Raw genomic sequence first — 20,909 nt, 5'->3', positions numbered from 1 at the left:
AGAACCCCAAAGCTGCTATGCATCTGCTACCTGACCAAAACGCCACGCTATACCATCTCCAATCCTAAAATCCTATCATAACCTCGTATTCATAATGTCATATGTTCTAAGACCCGCCCCAATCCCGATGCTGAAATGTATAAAATGCAAAAACTCCTTCCCATGTGATATGTTTCTTGTTTGCTATTGAAGCTTGTCTTGTATCGAGTCCGCTCAATCTTTTTTACTAGCAGGTGATCTTTTTTTCTTCAGTTTCGGTTCCACCTCGTTTATCTCGAGTGGTTTCTGCATGGCGTATTCCTCCTTCTTTCCATCTCCATATTTGTGCGTCGTGCTCCAATCCGCATTAATGGTAGCCGGTATTCCTTGACTTGGGGTTCGGATTTGATCTGCGTGCAGCTTATCTAGACTCTCCCCCATAACTCCATATTTTGCCCAATTAACCGGTGGACACCGTACTATGTTCTGGGGTGTTGGTAGGGTCTCCCACTTTGGATTTTGGGCCTGCGCTCCATTGATCTGTTGGGCTTCCTCAGAATCCTCATCTTCATCTTCATCCTCATCACTACTACTTTCCGTATCCACGACCATTCTTCCCCTCTTCCTCGCAATTTCTTCTCTCTCCCTCTGTTCCCCTTCCTGCAAACTTCCTATAAATCCCTCCGGATCCTCCATCGCCCTCTCTTTAATCCTCTGCAACGTAACCATATCCCTCTTTGCATTTCTCATCTGCAACTGTAATATCGAAATCGCACTTTTCACAGCCAGAGCATCTGGATTCTGACTCAAATCGATCGTTTGTGGCGACGGTTTTGGTTGCGGCATCGATACTTGTGGCGCTTGTTGTATATGGGTATATGTTTCTCTGAGCGCATGGGCTTGCGCTTGCACGGCTGGATGGGTTGGCACTGGCTGAAGACTACTATTCTGAGCTGCGATCGTATTATTCATGATTGCGATATTCTTTCCTCCGACATGACTTCGTTGCGCGTAACCCGATGATTGCGATTCCAATCCCGCCGTTCCATTTCTCGCGGCGACTCCCAGATTCACATTCGCATTTACATTGGAGGTTGAGGCTAGCCTCGCGGCCGATAATGTAGGAGTGATGGGAGAAACGGGAGGTCGTTCGGGGCTGGCGGATCTCGAAGTGGATGATTTGTGAGTATGTGAAGGAGGAGAAGTTCCTTGAGCGGGAGTCGGAGTCGAAGTATAATGTGCGGGAGTTGGCGCTGCAGAGGGAGGAGAATTTGAAGTTGACGCTGTAGGATGAGGCATTTTAATCTTGAGGATGGGCATTGCGAATTGCTTGCGCCCGCGCGCGTTGGAGATATGAGGCTGCGGAGTCGGATTACTTTTGTCCGTGATTTTGGGTTTGTTCCTTTCTAAAAACGGGAGGTCGGGATGTTTGAATGGAATGGAACTTTGAAGTTGTGTGGGGGCTCGAGGGGGGCAATGATTGGTGGGGTATCTGAATATGATTGGTTATAATTATGATTTGCTTGGCTGAGATATTTAGTCTGAAATGTTTTGATTTATAAATGATCGATTTGGGTTGGGTTGAGTTGTTTTGGACGAAAGAGGTTGGAAGTAGTAAAAGTACTTGGTACGTGTTTGAACTTTGCGCAAACGATAGTTCAGACGGGAAGTACTAGGTAGGTGGGCTCGTGGGTTGGAGGAAATAAATGTATGTAAGGAACTTGTAAGACTTTACGACATTTTATTGGGTCTTTTTATGAGTCAGGGGAAATGGGGTAAATATGGAAACAAGAGATTATGAAATTACCTAAAGATTAATAAGTCTTTTATGAGGTACCTAGTCGAGGGAGTATTTACGGTATTTACGATATTTACGGTATTTATGGTATTTACGGTATTTACGGTATTTACGGTATTTACGGTATTTACGGTATTTACGGTATATCTTTCTTCGCTTACAAGTACAAGAGTGGTTCGGTGGAGATTCATGTGTTTATGTCACTCCGTGGCTCTTGCTTAAGCTTGAGCTGTCTTCAAAAGTGGCCAAGCAACCAAGTAGCTAGGTATCCAACTAGTATTTATTGCGGTTCTATCTAATGGGTAGCTCTTGTTATGCATTTCTTTCTGGATCCTAGAATTCTTGAAGTGTATCACCGTCTAATAGCAAGCCAGAATAAAGAAAAAGAAGCATGTGTACTACTGCTTACTTACTACTCAATTACTGCTGTTGCATTGAGCCTTCTCTTAAAACCAGTAATGTTCCAAAAGTCATGTCGTCATAGCGGAAACTTGAAGATAACTAAAAATGTTTCCACAACTCTAACATTTTCCTTATTCTCTTCATCTCCTAATTTTCCCATTCTTACACAATGGATATTAGCCCTTTTGGAATTGCCAAGGCTGTTATTCCCAACTTACCTCTAGTAATAAAGACAGCCGTTTTAGCATTGCTTTCTCGATCCCCAAATGCTTCGGTCCAGGATGTTATCACTGAAGTCATAGTAGTGACTGCAAGACCTATGCTTAGCACTCCGGCGGCTATCTTGAAATCTCAAATACAATCTCAGATAGACTGGGGAGTATGGGGACCAATGTGGATTGCGAAGTATACCATACCAAGACCTCAAGATGATTGCCATGATAACGAAAGAGTCTATGGTGTTAGAAATGCTTTAGTGAAAGCAATAAAAGAGCTTGGGACCGGAGATAATGCTTTCGATCTACCAGAAGTTGTCGATGTGCAAGCTGAGTGGACAGGCCATCGTAGTGGAGTCTCAACTCTTGCTCGTCGACTAAACATATCTGAGTGTAAACAGTATGAGATGATGATGAAAGAAGTGGCTCCGAACAGTCCCACGATTCTTTATTTTCATGGCGGAGCTTTCTGGTAAGGAGATCATGATGTTGGATTTCTCAAACTGAACTCAACGTCTAGTCTCATGGATCCTGTTACTCACCGACCGGCAACATCTGCGTTGGCTCAACAAACTGGTGGTCGTTGCTTTTCAGTTCGATATCGACTGGCACCCCAAGATCCATTTCCATCGGCACTTTTAGATGCGTTCATCGCTTATCTATCATTGATATCGCCTCCGCCTGGCTCTTTCCATGAACCTGTTCCTCCCAAAAATATTATTTTCTCGGGTGACTCATCAGGGGCAGGATTAGCGACATCGCTTTTGCTACTATTGACAACTTTGAATCGTATGAGGATTGTCCATATTCATTTTCATGGAGTGAATGTGCCAATCGATGCGACCGAAGTTGCTGGCCTTGCCATTACTTCGCCTTGGCTTGATATTTCCCGATCCCTCCCTTCCGTATTGAGGAACATTAAGTACGATATAATAGCACCACCTTCATCAGATTATACAATGCCTCATCCCAGATTTCCTCACGATTCGGTCTGGCCAGCCCGATCACCTCGTGTTGAGACCTATTGCGAGTCACCAATGGTCACTCATCCTCTCGTCAGCCCTCTTGCGGCTAAGAGAGAGCACTGGCCTGGCGTGGCACCAGTCTACGTAAGTGTAGGTTGGGAGAGTATGCAAGATGAAGCAGAGGTTTTCACGCGTAGATTGCACGAGGCCGGAGGGACAGTCATATTCGATGGGTATGTGGGTATGCCGCATTGCTTTGCTCTCATGCCGTGGAACCAAGCTGGAAGAACTGCTTTTGAGAATTGCGCGAATTTTTGTGTAGAGGCGGTTCGAGGTAAAATTAAGAGCACTAATTTTGGTTCATGGACAGATAAAGATGGAAAAGTCGAGACGGTTGAGCTGAGAAAACTAGGAATGAGGAACCATGAACGGAAAGTGGACCTTGACGACGTCCTCGTAAATAAACTTCTAGAAGAGCAAAGAAGGTGGAGGGTCGACCTGGAAAAGAAATTAAGGAACTGCGAAAAAGGTAAAACAATAAAGATAAATTCAATCAGGAATGGCATGTAACGTTAGAGATAAGCAGTGTTAATTGAGTTTGAAGTATAGTATGTTCTTCATAGCCTCCGATAAGCTCAAAGTCTTCTCCAACGGCTACTCGTCCTGGCAATGAGTTAAGAATAGCTAGAAAGAGAGATGAGTTAGGATGTTGTGTATTGAACACTCCGTCTAGTCTGACTGTTCATTTTAGCAGACTTTGCCTTTGTCACACAAAATCTGTGAAGGGTCTTCGAACAGAATTGTGGGATGTGTGTGTGAGTGGAATCTCGGCAAGACACAGATCTCGTGTGATATGAGTAACGATGGAGTCACAGGTCTCAAACACTGTGTCACTCTATTTGATGAGTCGAATAGCTTCAATAAGGGCAAGCAACAATGCTGACTTCTATGCCGTTCTCGAGGCGCATCATTTGATACTTATCGTTCACACTTACACTTCATCGCATTGTGCGCCTCGTGTATATTACAAGGTAGGCGTGTCTTGGGTAGGAGATAACAATCTGACATCCACAATAACCTCAGACCTTGACGACGCCCCACTTCTAGAACGCATTTCGAAGATATAATCAAACTTAAAAAGAGATCGAACTCTGATGGAGAATGGGGAAAATGCACGGTAAAATGCTGTTATGGTGTGGAACTGATGCAATGCACGTAATAGATGAAATGCATATAATTGGAGAAGATGGTGGATGGGACCTGAAAAAAAAAGGAGACACGAGCCAAAACCCCCACTGACGCTAAATCATTTATAGTATAGCGTGCTATGGCACAAGTTAATCCGCTCCGAAAGCTTCGAGGTATGTAACGACTGAAGGAAAATGTCTAGAACTTTTCTTACCATGACCTTATGAACCATCTTATGAGCCAACCATCTATATAAATGAATGAAGATTTGCCAATATCCTCGATTGATCTACAGAATACTGGTGGGCCCTCGAAGGGCAGGCGAGTCTTGAGTACGGCTATGTAAGGTTGTCGATATGTTCATGTGTTTGTTGTGAGAGATGTTTACTAATGTTCGAGTCCCTTCAGAATACCTACGAACCATTCATTACCACCATAGTCAAGCTTTACTATCTGCGAACATCATGAGGTTATGTGAATATTAGAAGAATTTATGTTATTTTGTCATTCATTAAAACCCTTTCATCTGATCTTTATCCTTCATTTCATCTCTAAGCTGGAGAAAGCATCGGAACCTGGTTATTGCCTCTTCTTTTCACCACTTGGGCACCTTATACCATAAAAGAGACGAACTCAATTGCATGGCAGAGAAAGATATTCAATATTGAAGATTTGAAAGAAATAATTGGTGTGGTTTACGCAAGTTTACATTAGATGATATACCCCTCTTAAAGTACCGTTGCCTGGCAAACATTCTCGGCATACTTCACCTATACTACCATCATTGGACAATTGATTCTTCTTCATCTTCCTCTCCTCAAAGTCTGTCCAAAACAACTTTGCTGCTGAATCGACCGTTTTCTCCGCACTCTTTTCAAAATGGAGGAATATGCAACCCAGCCCTGTAAAGATCCCTTCTTCATTCCTTCTACTTATCCTCCTCCTCCCAAGACTCCAGCGTTTGTTTTTAGCTCAATTACTGATGATCCTGATTATGAAGCTACTCAGCCTACCGACGAAGCAATTCGCCTTGCTAACAGAAATTCTGGTTTGACCGACGAAGATGCTTCAGATATTGTTTGCATTCTCCATCCTGATTCCGATCTGGCGCGCGAAGCTTGTGCCGAAATCAACAAACTACACCCCAAGAATACAATCAGCCTTGAGGGTGGTAATTCTTACTTGACAGCAGAAGGTCAGGTTCCCTGCGACCTGGCACTTCGACTATCAGCCAATCTGAAGGATGAAAATTTGGGCTGGATTTTTGGTCGAAGTGAGGAACGATGCGACTTTATGATAAGAGATGGCACACCTCCTCAGATAAGCAATCAACACTTCCGCATTTATCTCAATGAACATGGCTTCCTCATGGTAGAAGATATGTCTACTAATGGTATCTCTGTTGATGGTACTATACTCCGACTCAAGAAGAAAAACAATGGGAAGCCTTATCGACAAACTATCGAAAACGGGACTATTATATCCCTTGCTTTAAACAAGCCTGTTGCCCTCAGTATCAATTTTGTTGTTCGGATACCCAGACGTAGTGATGAAGCTCAAGAGGCGTTTGAAACAAACTTCGCCATTCACGTTCGTCGAATTCAAGAAAGGCAAATTCGGCGTCGTGTGGCGGGTGGTGTGGATAGACAGCCAGTAAGTGATTGTTTTGCCCTTAAAGGAAAGCACAAATACTAAAAGATTGCAGCTTAATCTCTTCCCCAATGCTGCCAATCGTGGTAGTGCGGAGTCTTCATCAATTTTCAGAAAGCGAGAATGGAGAGGTGGTTCAAAGTACAACAAGCTCGACATGATTGGCAAAGGCGCTTTTGCTGTTGTTTATAGGGTGACTGATAAACGAACTGGAGTTCCATTCGCTGCCAAGGAGCTTGACAAGAAAAAGTTTCTGAAGAATGGAGCCAAAAATATTGATTCGGAGATCAAGATCATGAGCAAGATTCATCATGTAAGTTTATTCTTGTCCCTTTGTTTTTTCACGCACACGCTCACATGCTTCAGGATAATGTGGTTTCGTTTGTCGAATGTATCGACTGGGATGATTATCTATACATTATTATGGAGTTTGTTCCCGAAGGGGACCTTACATCCCTCGTTACAATGTGCCATTTCCTTCCGGAACATGCAGTCAAGAGTATGACTATTCAACTATTAAGCGCATTGAAATATCTTCATTCGATAAATGTCACCCACCGTGATATCAAGCCTGACAATATTCTCTGCCAAAGTCGAAATCCACTGCACGTTAAACTGACTGATTTTGGTTTGTCGAAAATGATTGATACGGAAGACACATTTTTGCACACTTTCTGTGGCACATTGCTATATTGTGCGCCAGAAGTTTATAACGAATACCCCCAATATGATCGTACAGGTCGAAGAACCAACCGACGCAGTGACGATTCAACAACACAACAGAGATATGATCACGCTGTCGACGTTTGGTCGCTAGCTGGTGTGCTTTTCTATTCATTTTGTGGAACTCCGCCATTTCCCGTTGGAGCTGCCTCGCATCATACGCAAATACTTCAAAGAATAATGACAGTGCCTTTGGATGTTAGGCCCTTGCAACGTTGTGGAGTATCACCTAATGCAATTAGGTTTGTCATAAAAATGCTTCACACCGATCCAGAGCATCGTGCCACTATCGAGGATCTAGAGCAAAGTCCTTGGTTGACAGGAAACGACCCAGATCTTGATGAAACAGAGGATGAAGACGTTGGACAGCTCGAGGTACCCGCTTCTCAGTTGAGTTTGCTGGATGATCCCGAAAACAATGGTGAAAATGATGAGTTCGGTGAGGAGACGATTCAATTCCAACCTCGTGAGATGCCGGGCAGCTTCAGTACCAATGAGTCGGATGATGAGAGATCTTTGGAGCTCGCAAGCTCAATTCCGAGTGACTTTGGCACGGGAACAAAATTCACAACCGCCGAACAAATCGAAGGAGATGAAAGCTATGAGTTCATCCGGAATCCTGCAAACGCTGGTCGCTTGTTTGGCGAAGTTAATGTAAATTCTTCTGCCTTGGGAAGTTCTGGGGCTGTTCCAGTGGATCTCCCAACTCCGATTCAGCACATCGGAAATAATAAACATCAGCAGGTTTCGAAACATGACGACACACTTCCAGTCGCAAAATTTAGGAGTCGTCTTGAAGCTGCGAGCGCCATGCCAAAGACACCGCTCCCACCTCCACCTCCACCTCACCCTCGCTTTGTGACTCCAGCTGCGAGGCACTTCGAAAATGGAGTTGTTCAAAATCACTCAAGCCTTCTGGGTGCTGTATCCCAACTAGGTCATCTGCAGATGAATTCTCCCTTGATTTCACCAACCGAAATTATAACTCCCCATTTGTCAACTCTGTCGCATGCTCAAGCTGCCAACATTAGTCTTCGAAGACCTCGAGAAGTTGGTGGCTGGCAACCTGAGGAGTTTCCACCGCAAAAACGCCGAAAGTCTGCGCGAACAATTGATGTCATGGTACCCCCAGAAACATTTTGGAACCCTAGAGATAAGTCGACTCATCATGAACATTATCCACCGATGTCAGCAGCGGATTGGAATCGATATGTTGAGCTTGCCAAATCCAAAGGAGAGAAATTTCAGCATGGCTGTACAATATTTGAGAATGTAATGGTTAGCTTCAGAAGCAATAGCAAAACTCCTTCGATTGGCTCGAATGTATCGTTTCGCGCTCAATCCGAACCTTTAATTGAAGGAACAAAACGACATTTACCATTGGCGCGCGATGAACGAAGGCTCAGCGACGACGCTTCTGTTCAACAGAGCATAGCTTCCAAGGAAAATTTGTCCGTCAACACCGATGCCCTTGCGCCTGAAGTAGCTCAGAACTCAGAACCTTCTTCACCAGTCAAGATAGGCGCGACAAATGATGAAGAAATCATTTCTTCTATTGAAGCCGCGACGGAAGGTACATCAGCTATCATTCCAAACATCGATGCATCTGCAGCAGACGATTTTCAGGTCCCTAAGCGCGTGCTTGCAAAGTTTTCTGCAACTCCAGATTCTTGTTTACCAACCATTGCTTTCAATATTACGGAAGCATTCACATCTTGGGGCCGCGGCTTTTCCAACACTATCCGATATGCAACTCGTGAAGATGTCCGAATAGGTGTTCCTAGATACGCATTCAAGCTGATACTATTCAAAAATGACTTCTATCACTCCGGTGAAAAGTATACGGAAGTATGGAATAAGAGCCATAGTGAAGAAGAAGAACAAGGCTTCAGATTCTTGATCTCTACCAAGTCCTCGGCAGGTCTCAAGATCAATGGTCAAAAACTTCCAAGTCATAATATCAGTGAGACCTTGGGCGACTCGAAGTTTTGGGGAGAAATTCGTAATGGTGACATCATCACGATTAGTACGACAAAGAACATGTTCTTGAAACTCAAATTCGACTGTTTCTGGGGTATGGGTAAATATAATCGCCACGAGTCGAAATTCTTCCTGTACAAAGAAGAAGATCATATTGCAAAGGTCGACAGAGTATGTAACATGCTCGAAACTGCCTTTATTGAGGAGCGCACCAAAAAGATGATTGAGGAGCAAAAACTGGCCAAGGAGTTAAAACGTCAAAGGACGCAATCTGTAGACATCTGATCTCCATTGGTTTTTTGCAATTCAACTCCACAACAACGCTTCCTTAGGGACACCTCGACGGGATATTTTTCTAACACAACCTTTTGTACTCTTATGAACACGAGAGCTATTTTTTTCTTTTGTACTATCATCTTTTACTTACACATCCCACACGAGAGTTTTCTATCTGCTTTAGCTTAGCTTTTCTTTTCTTTTCTCTTCTTACTATTTGCTTGCTTCCTGGGCTGAATTGCTTTACTTCTTTGCTTGTTTCCATACAAGCTAATTTTTCTTCTGGTGTGAGGTTTAGATGTGGTCAAGAATCTATTCAGGTGCTTTAAGAGAGTGGGGCGGATAATTTGATACCATGATCGATGGATGTATGGGAGGGAGGATGAATGAATGATATTGGGTGGAATGAATATTAGTGGGATCGCGGGAAGACAGAGTCAGATTGGGCTGAATTTGCCGGTTGCTAATATGAACGGGAATATGAATGATATGTACCATGGGCGAACTCAGTACACTGTAGTAGAAAAAAATATAGTTTAGATTATTCGAGAAAATACCACAACATATTAAATAAATGAATGATGAGGTAAACTATGAATTGGCTAGCTTCTTGGTACATTCAGCTTTCCCTTTAGCTTTCTCTCTAGTTGTACTAGAGTGTTAGTTGTTGACGCTATCCACAAGTGCAGCCCTATATCGTATTGATTGTTAGCAGAAAAACTATCTGTTTACCGAGTAATCCCCCTATTTCTTACGGGTTACAACTTTCTAGATAGGTAGGTAGGTATATACCACCAACAACTCAAAGTCAGACTAATACCTAGGTATCCAAAACAAACACCAGTAAGTCTATTTAGCAACGATATATTTATTTATTGTATGTTATATATATCTATATATTATATGAGGATGTTATATGAAAGCATAGGATATTCTGTAGGGAGTAACTCTTCTTGTGATTTTTTGTATAATTGAAATTTGGAACCTTGACTTGTGTATTGTCTAGGTGGATAAGCGGGGATATGGGAAATGGGAAATGGGAAATGGGAAATGAGAGTTGAGATGATTGATGGATTGTGAATAAAGGGTTAATGAATAATGAATCATAAGTGGAAAACTTTAATAGAGTATCTAGATATTCACTTATCTTGTAGAAGTTTAAATCATCATGGATAGGGAGAGGAGAGAGGAGATACTCAGGATGTAGTTCACACTCACTTACTCACTCACCTGGTCTATTTAATTCGACTTGTGATTTTGATTTTGATTTTCATCTCAATTCTAGTAGCAGGTGCGGCTGCGGGTGCGGGGGCAAGAGCTTGGAGTTGGGGGTTCGAAAATCAGGTCTATATACCTAGGTACCTACTGGTAGGTTGTTATTTTCTGGATCGGGAGGTAGGTATGTAGGTATGTAAGATTATATCTATAGGGTATTGTGTGGGTGGCGGCTTGCTTATAGGAAGTTGGGTATGTATTATATTGTGTGAAGATGGATTAATATGGAAGTATATATAGGTATTTAGGTATAGATGAGAAGGGATATGGAGAGTTGAGTATGTAATGAAGAATCGATAAGTGTAGATAGGAGGAGATGGATGGTATGCGAGATTGTATTGTATATTATGTGTAGTAGATATTAGAGAGGGAGAGAGATGGATATCTAGATTTGTTAGTTCAGTGCAGATGGTTGATTAGCGATGTGAATACGAATGAGATTCAGAATTTAGTAGATTTAGATTTCGATTTAGAATCGTGTTAATCTTATTAAACCAGCTGATATTATCGTATAGAGTACTCGTACTGATTTAAAGATTCGGGTTTTCATACGATATAAGGTTACCTAGTAGTAATCGGATTCTCAATCTTAGCAAGGCTCAATAAGGTTAGAGTATTTATGATTGTAGTATTATAATAATATAGCATTGAAGTACTCGAGTTACGAATTTCAAGTCTTTTGTTTATTCTTTATTTATTTATTTATTTATTTATTTATTTATCTATTTATTTATTTATTTATTTATTTATTTATTTATTTATTTCTTTATTTCTTTATTTCTTTATTTCTTTATCTCTTTATTTCTTTCTTTATTTCTTTCTTTCTTTCTTTCTTTTTTTCTTTCTTTCTTTCTTTCTTTCTTTCTTTCTTTCTTTCTTTCTTTCTTTCTTTCTTTATTTCTTTATTTCTTTATTTCTTTATTTCTTTATCTCTTTATTTCTTTATTTCTTTATTTCTTTATTTCTTTATTTCTTTATTTCTTTATTTCTTTATTTCTTTATTTCTTTATATGTTTTTTTTAATTCTTATTCTCGATAAATAGCTATCTAATTATCAAATTCTAAATACTAACAAAGTTTTATTTACTTATTTGCTTTTCCTCAAAAAAAATTGAGATTTCTTAATTTGTTAGTATATAAATATTATATATATCGAATTATATTATATTACCTACTTATTTTCAAACCACCTCGAACCTCGAACCCCGGAATTTAATATTTGAAATTTGATATTTGCTTGTTTATTTGTTTACTCATATATTAGTTTATTTATTCATTCATTTATTCATTCGTTTATATAAGATAGACACATTCCAACAAAGTCATTAATCATAGCAAATATCTTCCACCAAGCATTAAAGATTCCCCATCCCATCTATCGATATCTACCTACCTTTCACATCTTTCCCATCTTTCCATCCTCAAAAATTCAACTACCAGTCCAGTCCAGTCCATCCATCCATACTCAGCAATTCGAACTCCTGGAATGCAAATACAAAACACAAAGTCGGGGGATTGTTTATTTGTTTGTTTGTTTGTTTACTCATCTACAATATCTACCATCTTATCATACCTATCTAGTAGGTGGGTAGCTACCTCTCTAAGATTATCTCAGTATCTTCAAACCATTCATCCATCTATTCATCCATTTATTCATCCATCTATTCATCCATCTATTCATCCATCTATTCATCCATATATTCATCCATCTATTCATCTATCTATTCATCCATCTATTCATCCATCTATTCATCCATCTATTTACCCATCTATTCATCTAGCCATCTATTCACCTAACCCAAGCGCTTCCCATTCTTCATCTCATCGTCGCAAATTCCGACGAGCGTAGCGAAAGAAACGAGGAAACCTCTGAATGGGCGCTTCCTCTCATTTCAATATTCCTACAAATTCTAGATTGTAGATTGTAGATTCTAGATTCCAGACTCCAGATTCTATATTCTAGAACACTCACTCACAAACTACCTACCTACCTAAAATAATCTTACTTATCCATCCATCCATCCATCCATACACAAATCAATGCCAACCTACCTATCTACCTACCTATCTACAGATATCCAATTCTGTCCAATCCACTTCACTTCAATCCACTTCAATCCAATTCAATACAATCCGTAACACAGCCTGATATTGCATACCTACCTATCTATATACACATCCAAATCCAAATCCAAATCCAAATCCAAATCCAAATCCAAATCCAAATCCAAATCCAAATCCAAATCCAAATCCAAATCCAAATCCAAATCCAAATCCAAATCCAAATCCAAATCCAAATCCAAATCCAAATCCATATCCATATCCAATTCCAATTCCAATTCCAATTCCATCCACAATTCCAACCCCATCAATACCACACTACCTAGGTATTCAACCCCTCAACCCCTCAACCCCTCAACACCTCAACACCTATTTTATATATATATCACTCTACTCCAGTCCGCCTTCTACATCTCCATCTACACACACCTCACACCTCACACCCAAAATCATACAAACACACAATCACACAACCCCACAAATCAGAATAATCCCCAAACTCTACACCATGCATCTACATCTACATCTGTATCTGTATCTGCATCTGCATCTGCAAACATAAGCATCCATCAATCCATAACCCAATCACCCATTAGTATTCACACATAGTGCATTGCATTGCATTGCATTGCATTGCATTACATTACATCACATCGCATCACATCGCATCGCATCGCATCGCATCGCATCACATCACATGAGCACGAGGGAGATCTCAACACCAATCTCAATCCTTGGATAACCACTGACTGACGAGCCTGCAGTGAAACTATTGTGTAAGCTTACTTTTGGGAGGCTCAAACGCCTACGCACTCTAGTATCGTAATTCGGTGCAAACATAATGTCAGATCTCATGATTATTGTCAATCCAGTGAAGATATGGTTGAATGGCTGAATATTTCTATTCCATTAATCTATCGGCTTCGAAACCCGTAGTCTCGAATCACAATTCAATCTCTCTAACCGCTGTGTAAACTCTACTCCTCTATCTCAATAATCCGCAACTGTAGAAGAAAGACGAAAATAAACGCCTTGTAAACGCTTTGCCTTTTCGAACCAATCATACATGATGTATTCTCAATGTAAAAGTAGCAATCAAGAATCCTCATGACCATACCCATTCATTCATGCTATCTTCCCTTCTCCACCATGAAATCATTCCCAAAAATTAAACCTCCAAACCATCATCGTTTATGCGTAAAGTACATTATAGGAATTAAAATAAAACTTTCGACAATTTGAATTGAAATCGAAAGTAATCGGGTACGAAGTGGAAAATCATGCATCCATAACTTAAAAATTGTCTTCTTAGTTAAGGGTGACGATGGCTGCAAATGCAAGGAAGATGAATGCGAGTGGGGAAGCAAACTCAGCAGCTGCTGAGGTTGGGGCAGAGGTTGCTGTGGAAGTGCCACGAGTGGAGCTGGATGAAGCAGTTCTGGATGAGGATGCACCTATGATTTGTTAGTTACAATTCATTTGTTCAAGTCAATTCAATGAAAAACATACTGGTTCTTGAGGCAGAGCTGGAACCGCTGAGAGTGGTGCTGCTGTTGCCGCTAGCAGTAGGGGAAGAAGAAGCAGAAGTTGAGGTACCGTTTGAAGAAGAAGAGCCAGTAGAAGAGGCAGTTGAAGAGCTGGTGGAAGATCCAGTGGAGGAACCAGTGGAAGATCCGGTGGAAGTGCCAGAAGTGGAAGATCCTGAAGCGGAAGAAGCACTTGTAGAAGAAGCAGTCACAGTTGAAGCAGCGGCAGTAGCACCTGAAACTTGGAATTGTTGACTGTAGTTTGGTGTGCTGGTGGAATCTTGGATCTCAATAGCATAGAGACTGGAGTCAAGACCGGATGATGGAGTCCAGGAGTAAGATGTTCCGGTCAATCCACTGCCGATGGTGGAGACAGTGGTGAGGTCAGTGGATGGGCCACTCTTGAGGAGAAGGGTGACAGGTCCTTCGGCATCTGACCAGGTGATGTTGAACGGAGTTCCAGCGGTGACGGCGAAGTCGGAGTTAGTCAATTGGACAGCGCTGGCAAGAGTTGCTGCAGCAGCGGCGAGGAAGAGAGTACTGAATTGCATTTTGATTATTGAGGTATTCTTAAAGACGATTGATTGACTGTAAAAGACTATACGTAGAGAAGAAACCGGTTAGTTTGTTGGTTATAAGGATTGACTAGATATATAACAAGGTCGAATTCGAAAGTGTAGATGGAAGAGTGAGTGATGGGGGTAGGTAGATGTGTATTACTTACTTTGCGAGTGAATGAACTTACGGATTTACCGAAGAATAAGATTATATGATAATTTGATGAAGTTGGGTTGTTGTTGGTGTTGTTGTTGTTGTAGATGAACGACAGTGAATATCCAAGAAGGAATATATATATAATGAGAGGGAATGATGGTCTTTTTGTTTCAAGTAAGAATGAAGACGAAAGATGAAGATGAAGATGAAATTGGGAAGGAACGGAAATTGGATGGAAGATGGGTTGAATGCTCTTCTTATTGTCATGGAAAGTCTGGGTAAATAATTGATTATAATTATTATTATTATTATTATTCCTCCAAACTGCTAACGGGTACTACAGTAGGCAGACAGGCGGGGCAGGGTCATGTTTATTTGATGATCAACAGGGGAATCGAGAGATAAACAAGGATCATCAAGGATAATAATGCTTATTGCTCATTTCATTTTCCTCGACTTTTCCACGCTAAGCTCTTGTTCTGCCGTGACATACCCGTATTGGCTTAGCGTACTTTAATTGAGTTCTTTCGACATGGTTATATGCATGAGGTCGATAGTTAGTGAAATTGGAAAAATACGGGGAAAAATTGGTTCAGGGGGCTAATGATCCAATTGAACCAATCATCAATTGAGATTCTGTTCCTTCTTTTCTTCACTTTACTTCTTTTCTTTACCTCACTTTACCTCACTTCACTTCACTTCACAGTCTTCACTTTTCGTTACCTTCACTCTACTTTACCTTCACTCTACTTTACCTTCACCTACTTTTACCCTTCACTTGATTATTCCCCTTCACTTCCGACTTCACTCCACACAATAACAAAAGAGCTTACCAAGACTCCAAGACTCCAATCCAAGTCCATACATAATTACATATTCCACTTCTATACGATACATGAGGAGACATTCAAAAAGATTGACATAACGACCAACTCTCCCATCCAATTAGCCCATCATTTTCTGATATATCGCATTCCTCCACATTCCCAAGGAAATTTGTTGTAGTTAATAAGGTTGTAGGAAAATGTAAGATCGTGGCGTTTTGTCGTCTTTTTTCCGTCTCCCAAGGAAATCCAGCTCCGAAAAAGGAGTAATTCATAAATACCTTTCCATGTCCATATCCATATCCATATCCATATCCATATCCAAAAATAACGTCAACTCTTGGTAAATTCTTAGCAATCAATTCGGACTTCTATCTCGATTCTCGTCTCGTCTCGTCTCCATTCATTGACAAGTCGCCTAGATCGAAAGGGGTGTCCTCCTTATTATATTCCGTAGATACCGGTAGATGCACTCTCGAGGCCCTCAATAATGATTCGATACTCGGAACCAAAAACCTTCCAAAGTCTAAAATATTACAGAAGTTTCAACTAATTATTAACCTCGCGGCCCAGACTCAAACCTTCTGCTTCTGATTGGTGCCATCGTAGATATACCAAAACGGTTACGGTGAAATTCCACAGCTTACCTATCGTATGTTGCGCAGAGGTTCGAGATGGAAATAAGATTTGATATAAAGTTTGAGCGCTTTCCAAAAGGTTCCATGCGGTAATTTTTAGCTATCTATCATGATTCATTATTAAGGTTGCTTTCGTTCCTGTCTAGCAACAACTAAAGCCATAGCGGTAGTCCGGCGTATCACAAAGAGGCTTGATTATTTATTGAATATGCTTCGTTGCTCCAAGAAATTTGACAACAACATTCTTGAAAATCACCGACTAGACTCACCCAAACCCAAAATTGTTCTTGCGGAGTCTCGTCTTTCTCAAACATAGATCCATCAAACTCCGCAATAATTGCATCATCAAAAAGTTCAACACAGATCTTTGAGGGGTCCTTCTCATAGTCATACACACTACTTTAACACATCCTCCACACTGTGTCTTGCATTTACAATATCTACGAATGTCCATCAATGTTTCGGAAGAACGACTAGTTCTGCATCAGTGGCGAATACGAGGTCTTGGAGCTTGAGCAATTATGCCTACTCACGTGATCACAGAGCTGTTCCAGGGTTGACGTTATGTGTTGTTGGACTGGCTATTATTTGTTCGTCGAAATTCCCATATTCGGATATGGTGAGTGGACAGAGAAACGGGTGTATCGAAGAGAAAGCTTAAATCAAGGTATTCAAGAAGCGTTCGCTCTTACGAGATATCACGTCAACATCTCAATTGGTGTTTCCAGTGAAATATCAGTACTGGGATACCAGTGGAAAACCAGCTGTCTGGTATTTGCCAAGATATTTTGGCATGTAAGATGGTTGGGTACGGACAGCATTTTCATCTTGGTAAGGAAGATGGTAGCATTTATTACTTTCAGGCTGGATTATGAATATTCAATGCTAGTTGAAAAATTCATTTGAACCGTCTGTCTCGCCAAAGTGCATGAAGGTAGGTAATCAAAAGACATCGAGCTGAAGTGAACAGGTACAGAAGTATGTGTTCCTCCAGCATTCAGAGCAAAAGAACACTCATCGGGGAGAACAATCATGCATCCACTAAACATTCAAAGCACAACCAACTTTGGTGTATCTTAACAAAGTGTGCTTGTTGTGCAGCTACACTACCGCACTTGTATCAAGCATAGAGGTTTGATGTATAAAAACGTATCTCTAATAGATATGAGCATCAACTTTTTGGGTATCGTTGCAAAACACTTGTTGCGTTTATCTCTGAGGTACCTTTTAGCATGTATACATACCCCACGACTTGTGGAAAAATCACATCTGACAACTACATGTGTGTGAATGAGTGATTCGAGGTAGTTTTGGGCTGAATTATGGAACATATGAGCAAATGATCAAGTGTCGATTTTATTGCCCAGGTGCTTTATGATTTGTAAAAAGATTCCCAAACCTTGAGAGACCACTTAACGTTTGAATCTGAACTCCTAAATCGGAGCGTTAGATAGTTCATAACGCTTAGGAATTGTTCCAGTGTGGTATTTCGTTGCGTAGAAGTTGTTTGTGTTCAAACACAGAAGAAAGGAAGGAAGGAAGGAAGCGCCTACCTCTTAGTTACACAACCTTATTTTCCATTCATCCTCATTCATTCTCATGCATTAATCGAAACCCACGCAAAATACCAAATCGCGTTCTATTTGTTTGCTTCTCACCAAAATTCTGTACTCAACATTGACATCTCACAATATGGATACCGAAATGGAGGATATCCATAATATCATTGTAAGTGTTGCTAACGTGAAATACACAAAATTGTTGTTACTCAATACATATTGCTTAGGATCTGAGCTTCCATAAAGGATCGGAATGTTATGGAATGGGAGAGGAAGAATTGGAGGAAGGAGAGTTGATTGAAGGGCGACCACAAATTCCCAACTTCAAAGCATTCAAGCTAGCTACATTTGAAGCCAAGGATAAAGCAGATCGTCTTGCAAAAATAGAAATATGGGAGGAGAGTATGAAGAGGGAAACAGCGCGGAAGCAGTGTGTGAGAAGCGTGGAAGGAGCGGCATGTACACGAAATTTTCAAGCAGAATTACCTCTTGTACCTTCGCCGTTGACCCAGGACTCAATTTATAATAATCGGCAAGAATCTGTGGCTTCTGAGACAAGTGGTTGGACAGAAGAAGAAAGGGAGCAGGCTATTCACAATGGTATGTACGGAGATAAGTACGGGGATATATATGGCGATGTTTATTGGGATACGAATGTGGACATACATGAAGAGAATCTCGTTTCAGAAAATGTCTCGCGTACAAGACGAAAGAAATCAAATCGAAGTAAACGAAGGAAGAAGGCAGCAGAACTTCAAGCGTCGCTGCAAATCTATGGATTACTTCCAGTTCCTCTTCCTCCGCAGCCTTTGCAGGAGCAAACCGATCGAACTGTTTCGCAGCGTGATGGCGCAGCTCTTCGTCGCGAGTCAAATAACAACCAACAGGAAGTAAGAGAGCAGGAAGGGAGCAGGGAAATGACTATGGAACGAACCAATCCTGGGGCGTTTACTCTGCAGCGAGAGCGTCTGGAAGAAATAGCTAATCTACGTGAGAGAATAATGGCACGCAAAACTTTGCTGCAAGCACAGGGTCTTCTTCCTATGTCCCCTTCTCGGCAAAATGTGAAAGAGAACTTTATTCGAAATCTCCCAGATGGTAACCCCGAAGCTGATATCTTCAACCCTCATAACATCCAGGAAAAGAAAAATGGGCAGAAAATTCTCGAGACTATGGAAATCGAGAATACTGGGTTTGGAGCCAGCCCGCAGGAGAAGGATTTAAGTCAGCACATCACCAAGAGCCCAATAACATATCGAGTCAGGCTGCGAGAGCAGAGGGATAAGATAAGAGCACAGACACAACAAAGTGCATTGGATCGACAGAAATCATATGGAATGGTAGCTTCCCCTGCTCATCGTACGCAAAACAATCCCACGATTATTTGTAGAAGTTATGAAAGCGGTGTTGCAACCCCGCTTCAGCAGGAGAAAAATACTGCAGTGGAGAGAGCGCGAGAACCGAGCACTTCAATACCAGCTGAAATCAGAGTGTTATTACAGAGGGAAAAGGAACGAAGACAAAGATTATCAGCACTAGATAACATTGAGTTGGTGGAAAAGAAGAAAGGAGAACAGGAGCAAGAGATTTTGGTACCGGAACAGATCAGATTATCAATAAAGAGTACTAAGTTGGGGAGTGTGCCTGCCAAGATTTGCGCTGTCTTGGAGAAGAGAAGTTTGGAGATAGTGAAAAAACGAGCTGTACTTCCAGATCAAGGTTCATCATTACAGACACAATCTACTCCTCAAAAGCCGTGGCAGGATAATTCTTCTGTAATTGGTAATGGAAGCCGAGAAGTGTCACAACTTGAGCGTGAGCAAGGACATCGCGCTACGGAAGGGGCGGGAGACGGGGAACTTCTTCCAGCCCTGAAAGATGATGGATTTCTACCAGAGAACTTGGACATGGAAATCGATACTGTTATTGAATATAGAGACAAAGGGGACATTACAAAAACGGTTTCAATACCTCAAAATATTATAGACATATCAGATGATGCGAGGTGGCACGGCGCAAAAATTGGAGAAGTAATGCAGGAGACTCCACTAAGATCTGGCGCCATGGTTGAGGATACATCAAAAGACATCTGGCCCAGATCCATTCCCGAAGTGCTGTCACAGCTTTTTTTCCTGTCAGAAGAAGTCGAAGAAATCATAAAAATGGAGAATGAATGGTTTGGGTGGCTAGGAACGGATACTGATATCGATACAGACATTGAAGATTCCATCAATGCAATGACATCCTCACCCAATAGCACTATCGAGTACCCACCAGAGCCAGAAGATACCAGGGCCACTTCCGATATCTTATCAGAACTTTTCAATATATCAGAAAATATTGAAGATGTGATAAACATGGAAAATGTGTGGTTAGGCTGGCTGGGAATGGATATCGATGTTGAAGATTTCGCGGACGGATTTGCTAGGTGCTAACACCATTATCAACGATTTCTAAATATGCATATCGATTGGAATTCACTTGTAGAGTTTCTCTCTATCTGTGGGTCTTGTAAAAGATATTCTGTACAGGTCTTGGAGCATCGAAGGGAAGGAGATTGATGGTGGTATGTAAATCTAGATCTAAAGAAGAGGCGATTTGCCTTTTCTGTGGAATGGAATGTAAGAAGTATCTTCATGTTGGCAATTGCTAGAATGTTGCTGTGATATATGTGTCAAAGTGGGTTACTTTATTTACAGGCATCACTTGCATGTATAGTACCAAACTTACATGTCAATGTCCTCCAGAATCGTTGTTAAAAGTATGGGTGTGTTCAGTCAGTGTTGTGTGCCCTATCTAACATTTCTCAAGGCTCCTCGTACTTCTTCCAAATATAGCTCACTCACATGATATAAAGCAAACATAGATACTATACTGAAAGCACATCATTTTAATTTTTTTTATTAGTGTTTTTTTATTTATTTATCTTTTCTATTTTTCTGTTTTTATCTCATACCGCAAAGTTCCTTTCTAAGCAAATCGTAGCAATTACTAAAATAACCTAAGTCATAACAGCCAGCAGTACTGCATGCACGCATTGTAGAAATCCCCAAGTCTGTGTATCCATATCCATAGTCATAGTCAGTATCCCATAAGTGTATCCCATAAGCATATCCCATAAGCGTATCTCCACCCC

The 20,909-nt window shown here is 41.1% G+C and overlaps 5 protein-coding genes across 5 annotated transcripts; 3 read left to right on the top strand and 2 right to left on the bottom strand.

Annotated features, from left to right (window-relative positions):
- Positions 1-213: 213 nt before the first annotated feature.
- EAE98_000510 (uncharacterized protein) lies at positions 214-1,299 on the bottom strand (the record flags this gene model as incomplete). Its single annotated transcript, XM_038948128.1, has 1 exon — positions 214-1,299. One exon carries the CDS (start codon positions 1,297-1,299, stop codon positions 214-216), a length of 1,086 nt encoding a protein of 361 aa, XP_038815805.1.
- Positions 1,300-2,348: 1,049 nt separating this feature from the next.
- EAE98_000509 (uncharacterized protein) lies at positions 2,349-3,929 on the top strand (the record flags this gene model as incomplete). Its single annotated transcript, XM_038948127.1, has 2 exons — positions 2,349-2,866; positions 2,915-3,929. The coding sequence occupies 2 exons, from the start codon at positions 2,349-2,351 to the stop codon at positions 3,927-3,929; spliced, it is 1,533 nt and encodes a 510-aa protein (XP_038815804.1).
- A 1,497-nt stretch (positions 3,930-5,426) lies between these two features.
- EAE98_000508 (uncharacterized protein) lies at positions 5,427-9,185 on the top strand (the record flags this gene model as incomplete). Its single annotated transcript, XM_038948126.1, has 3 exons — positions 5,427-6,200; positions 6,253-6,510; positions 6,564-9,185. 3 exons carry the CDS (start codon positions 5,427-5,429, stop codon positions 9,183-9,185), a joined length of 3,654 nt encoding a protein of 1,217 aa, XP_038815803.1.
- Positions 9,186-13,206: 4,021 nt separating this feature from the next.
- On the bottom strand, positions 13,207-14,995 carry EAE98_000507 (uncharacterized protein). Its single transcript, XM_038948125.1, has 3 exons — positions 14,763-14,995; positions 14,022-14,636; positions 13,207-13,966 (listed from the first exon to the last, which is right to left on the bottom strand). The coding sequence occupies exons 2-3, from the start codon at positions 14,587-14,589 to the stop codon at positions 13,821-13,823; spliced, it is 714 nt and encodes a 237-aa protein (XP_038815802.1). The 5' UTR covers positions 14,590-14,636; positions 14,763-14,995; the 3' UTR covers positions 13,207-13,820.
- Positions 14,996-17,906: 2,911 nt separating this feature from the next.
- Positions 17,907-20,208, top strand: EAE98_000506 (uncharacterized protein; the record flags this gene model as incomplete). Its single annotated transcript, XM_038948124.1, has 2 exons — positions 17,907-17,942; positions 18,001-20,208. 2 exons carry the CDS (start codon positions 17,907-17,909, stop codon positions 20,206-20,208), a joined length of 2,244 nt encoding a protein of 747 aa, XP_038815801.1.
- Positions 20,209-20,909: the final 701 nt, after the last annotated feature.

Source organism: Botrytis deweyae (genome assembly GCF_014898535.1).
Source record: "Botrytis deweyae strain B1 chromosome Unknown BDEW_001, whole genome shotgun sequence".
NCBI classification, from domain to species: Eukaryota; Fungi; Ascomycota; class Leotiomycetes; order Helotiales; family Sclerotiniaceae; genus Botrytis; species Botrytis deweyae.
The sequence above is the reverse complement of the archived record's forward strand: the minus strand, read 5'-3'. Positions and strand labels throughout refer to the sequence as shown.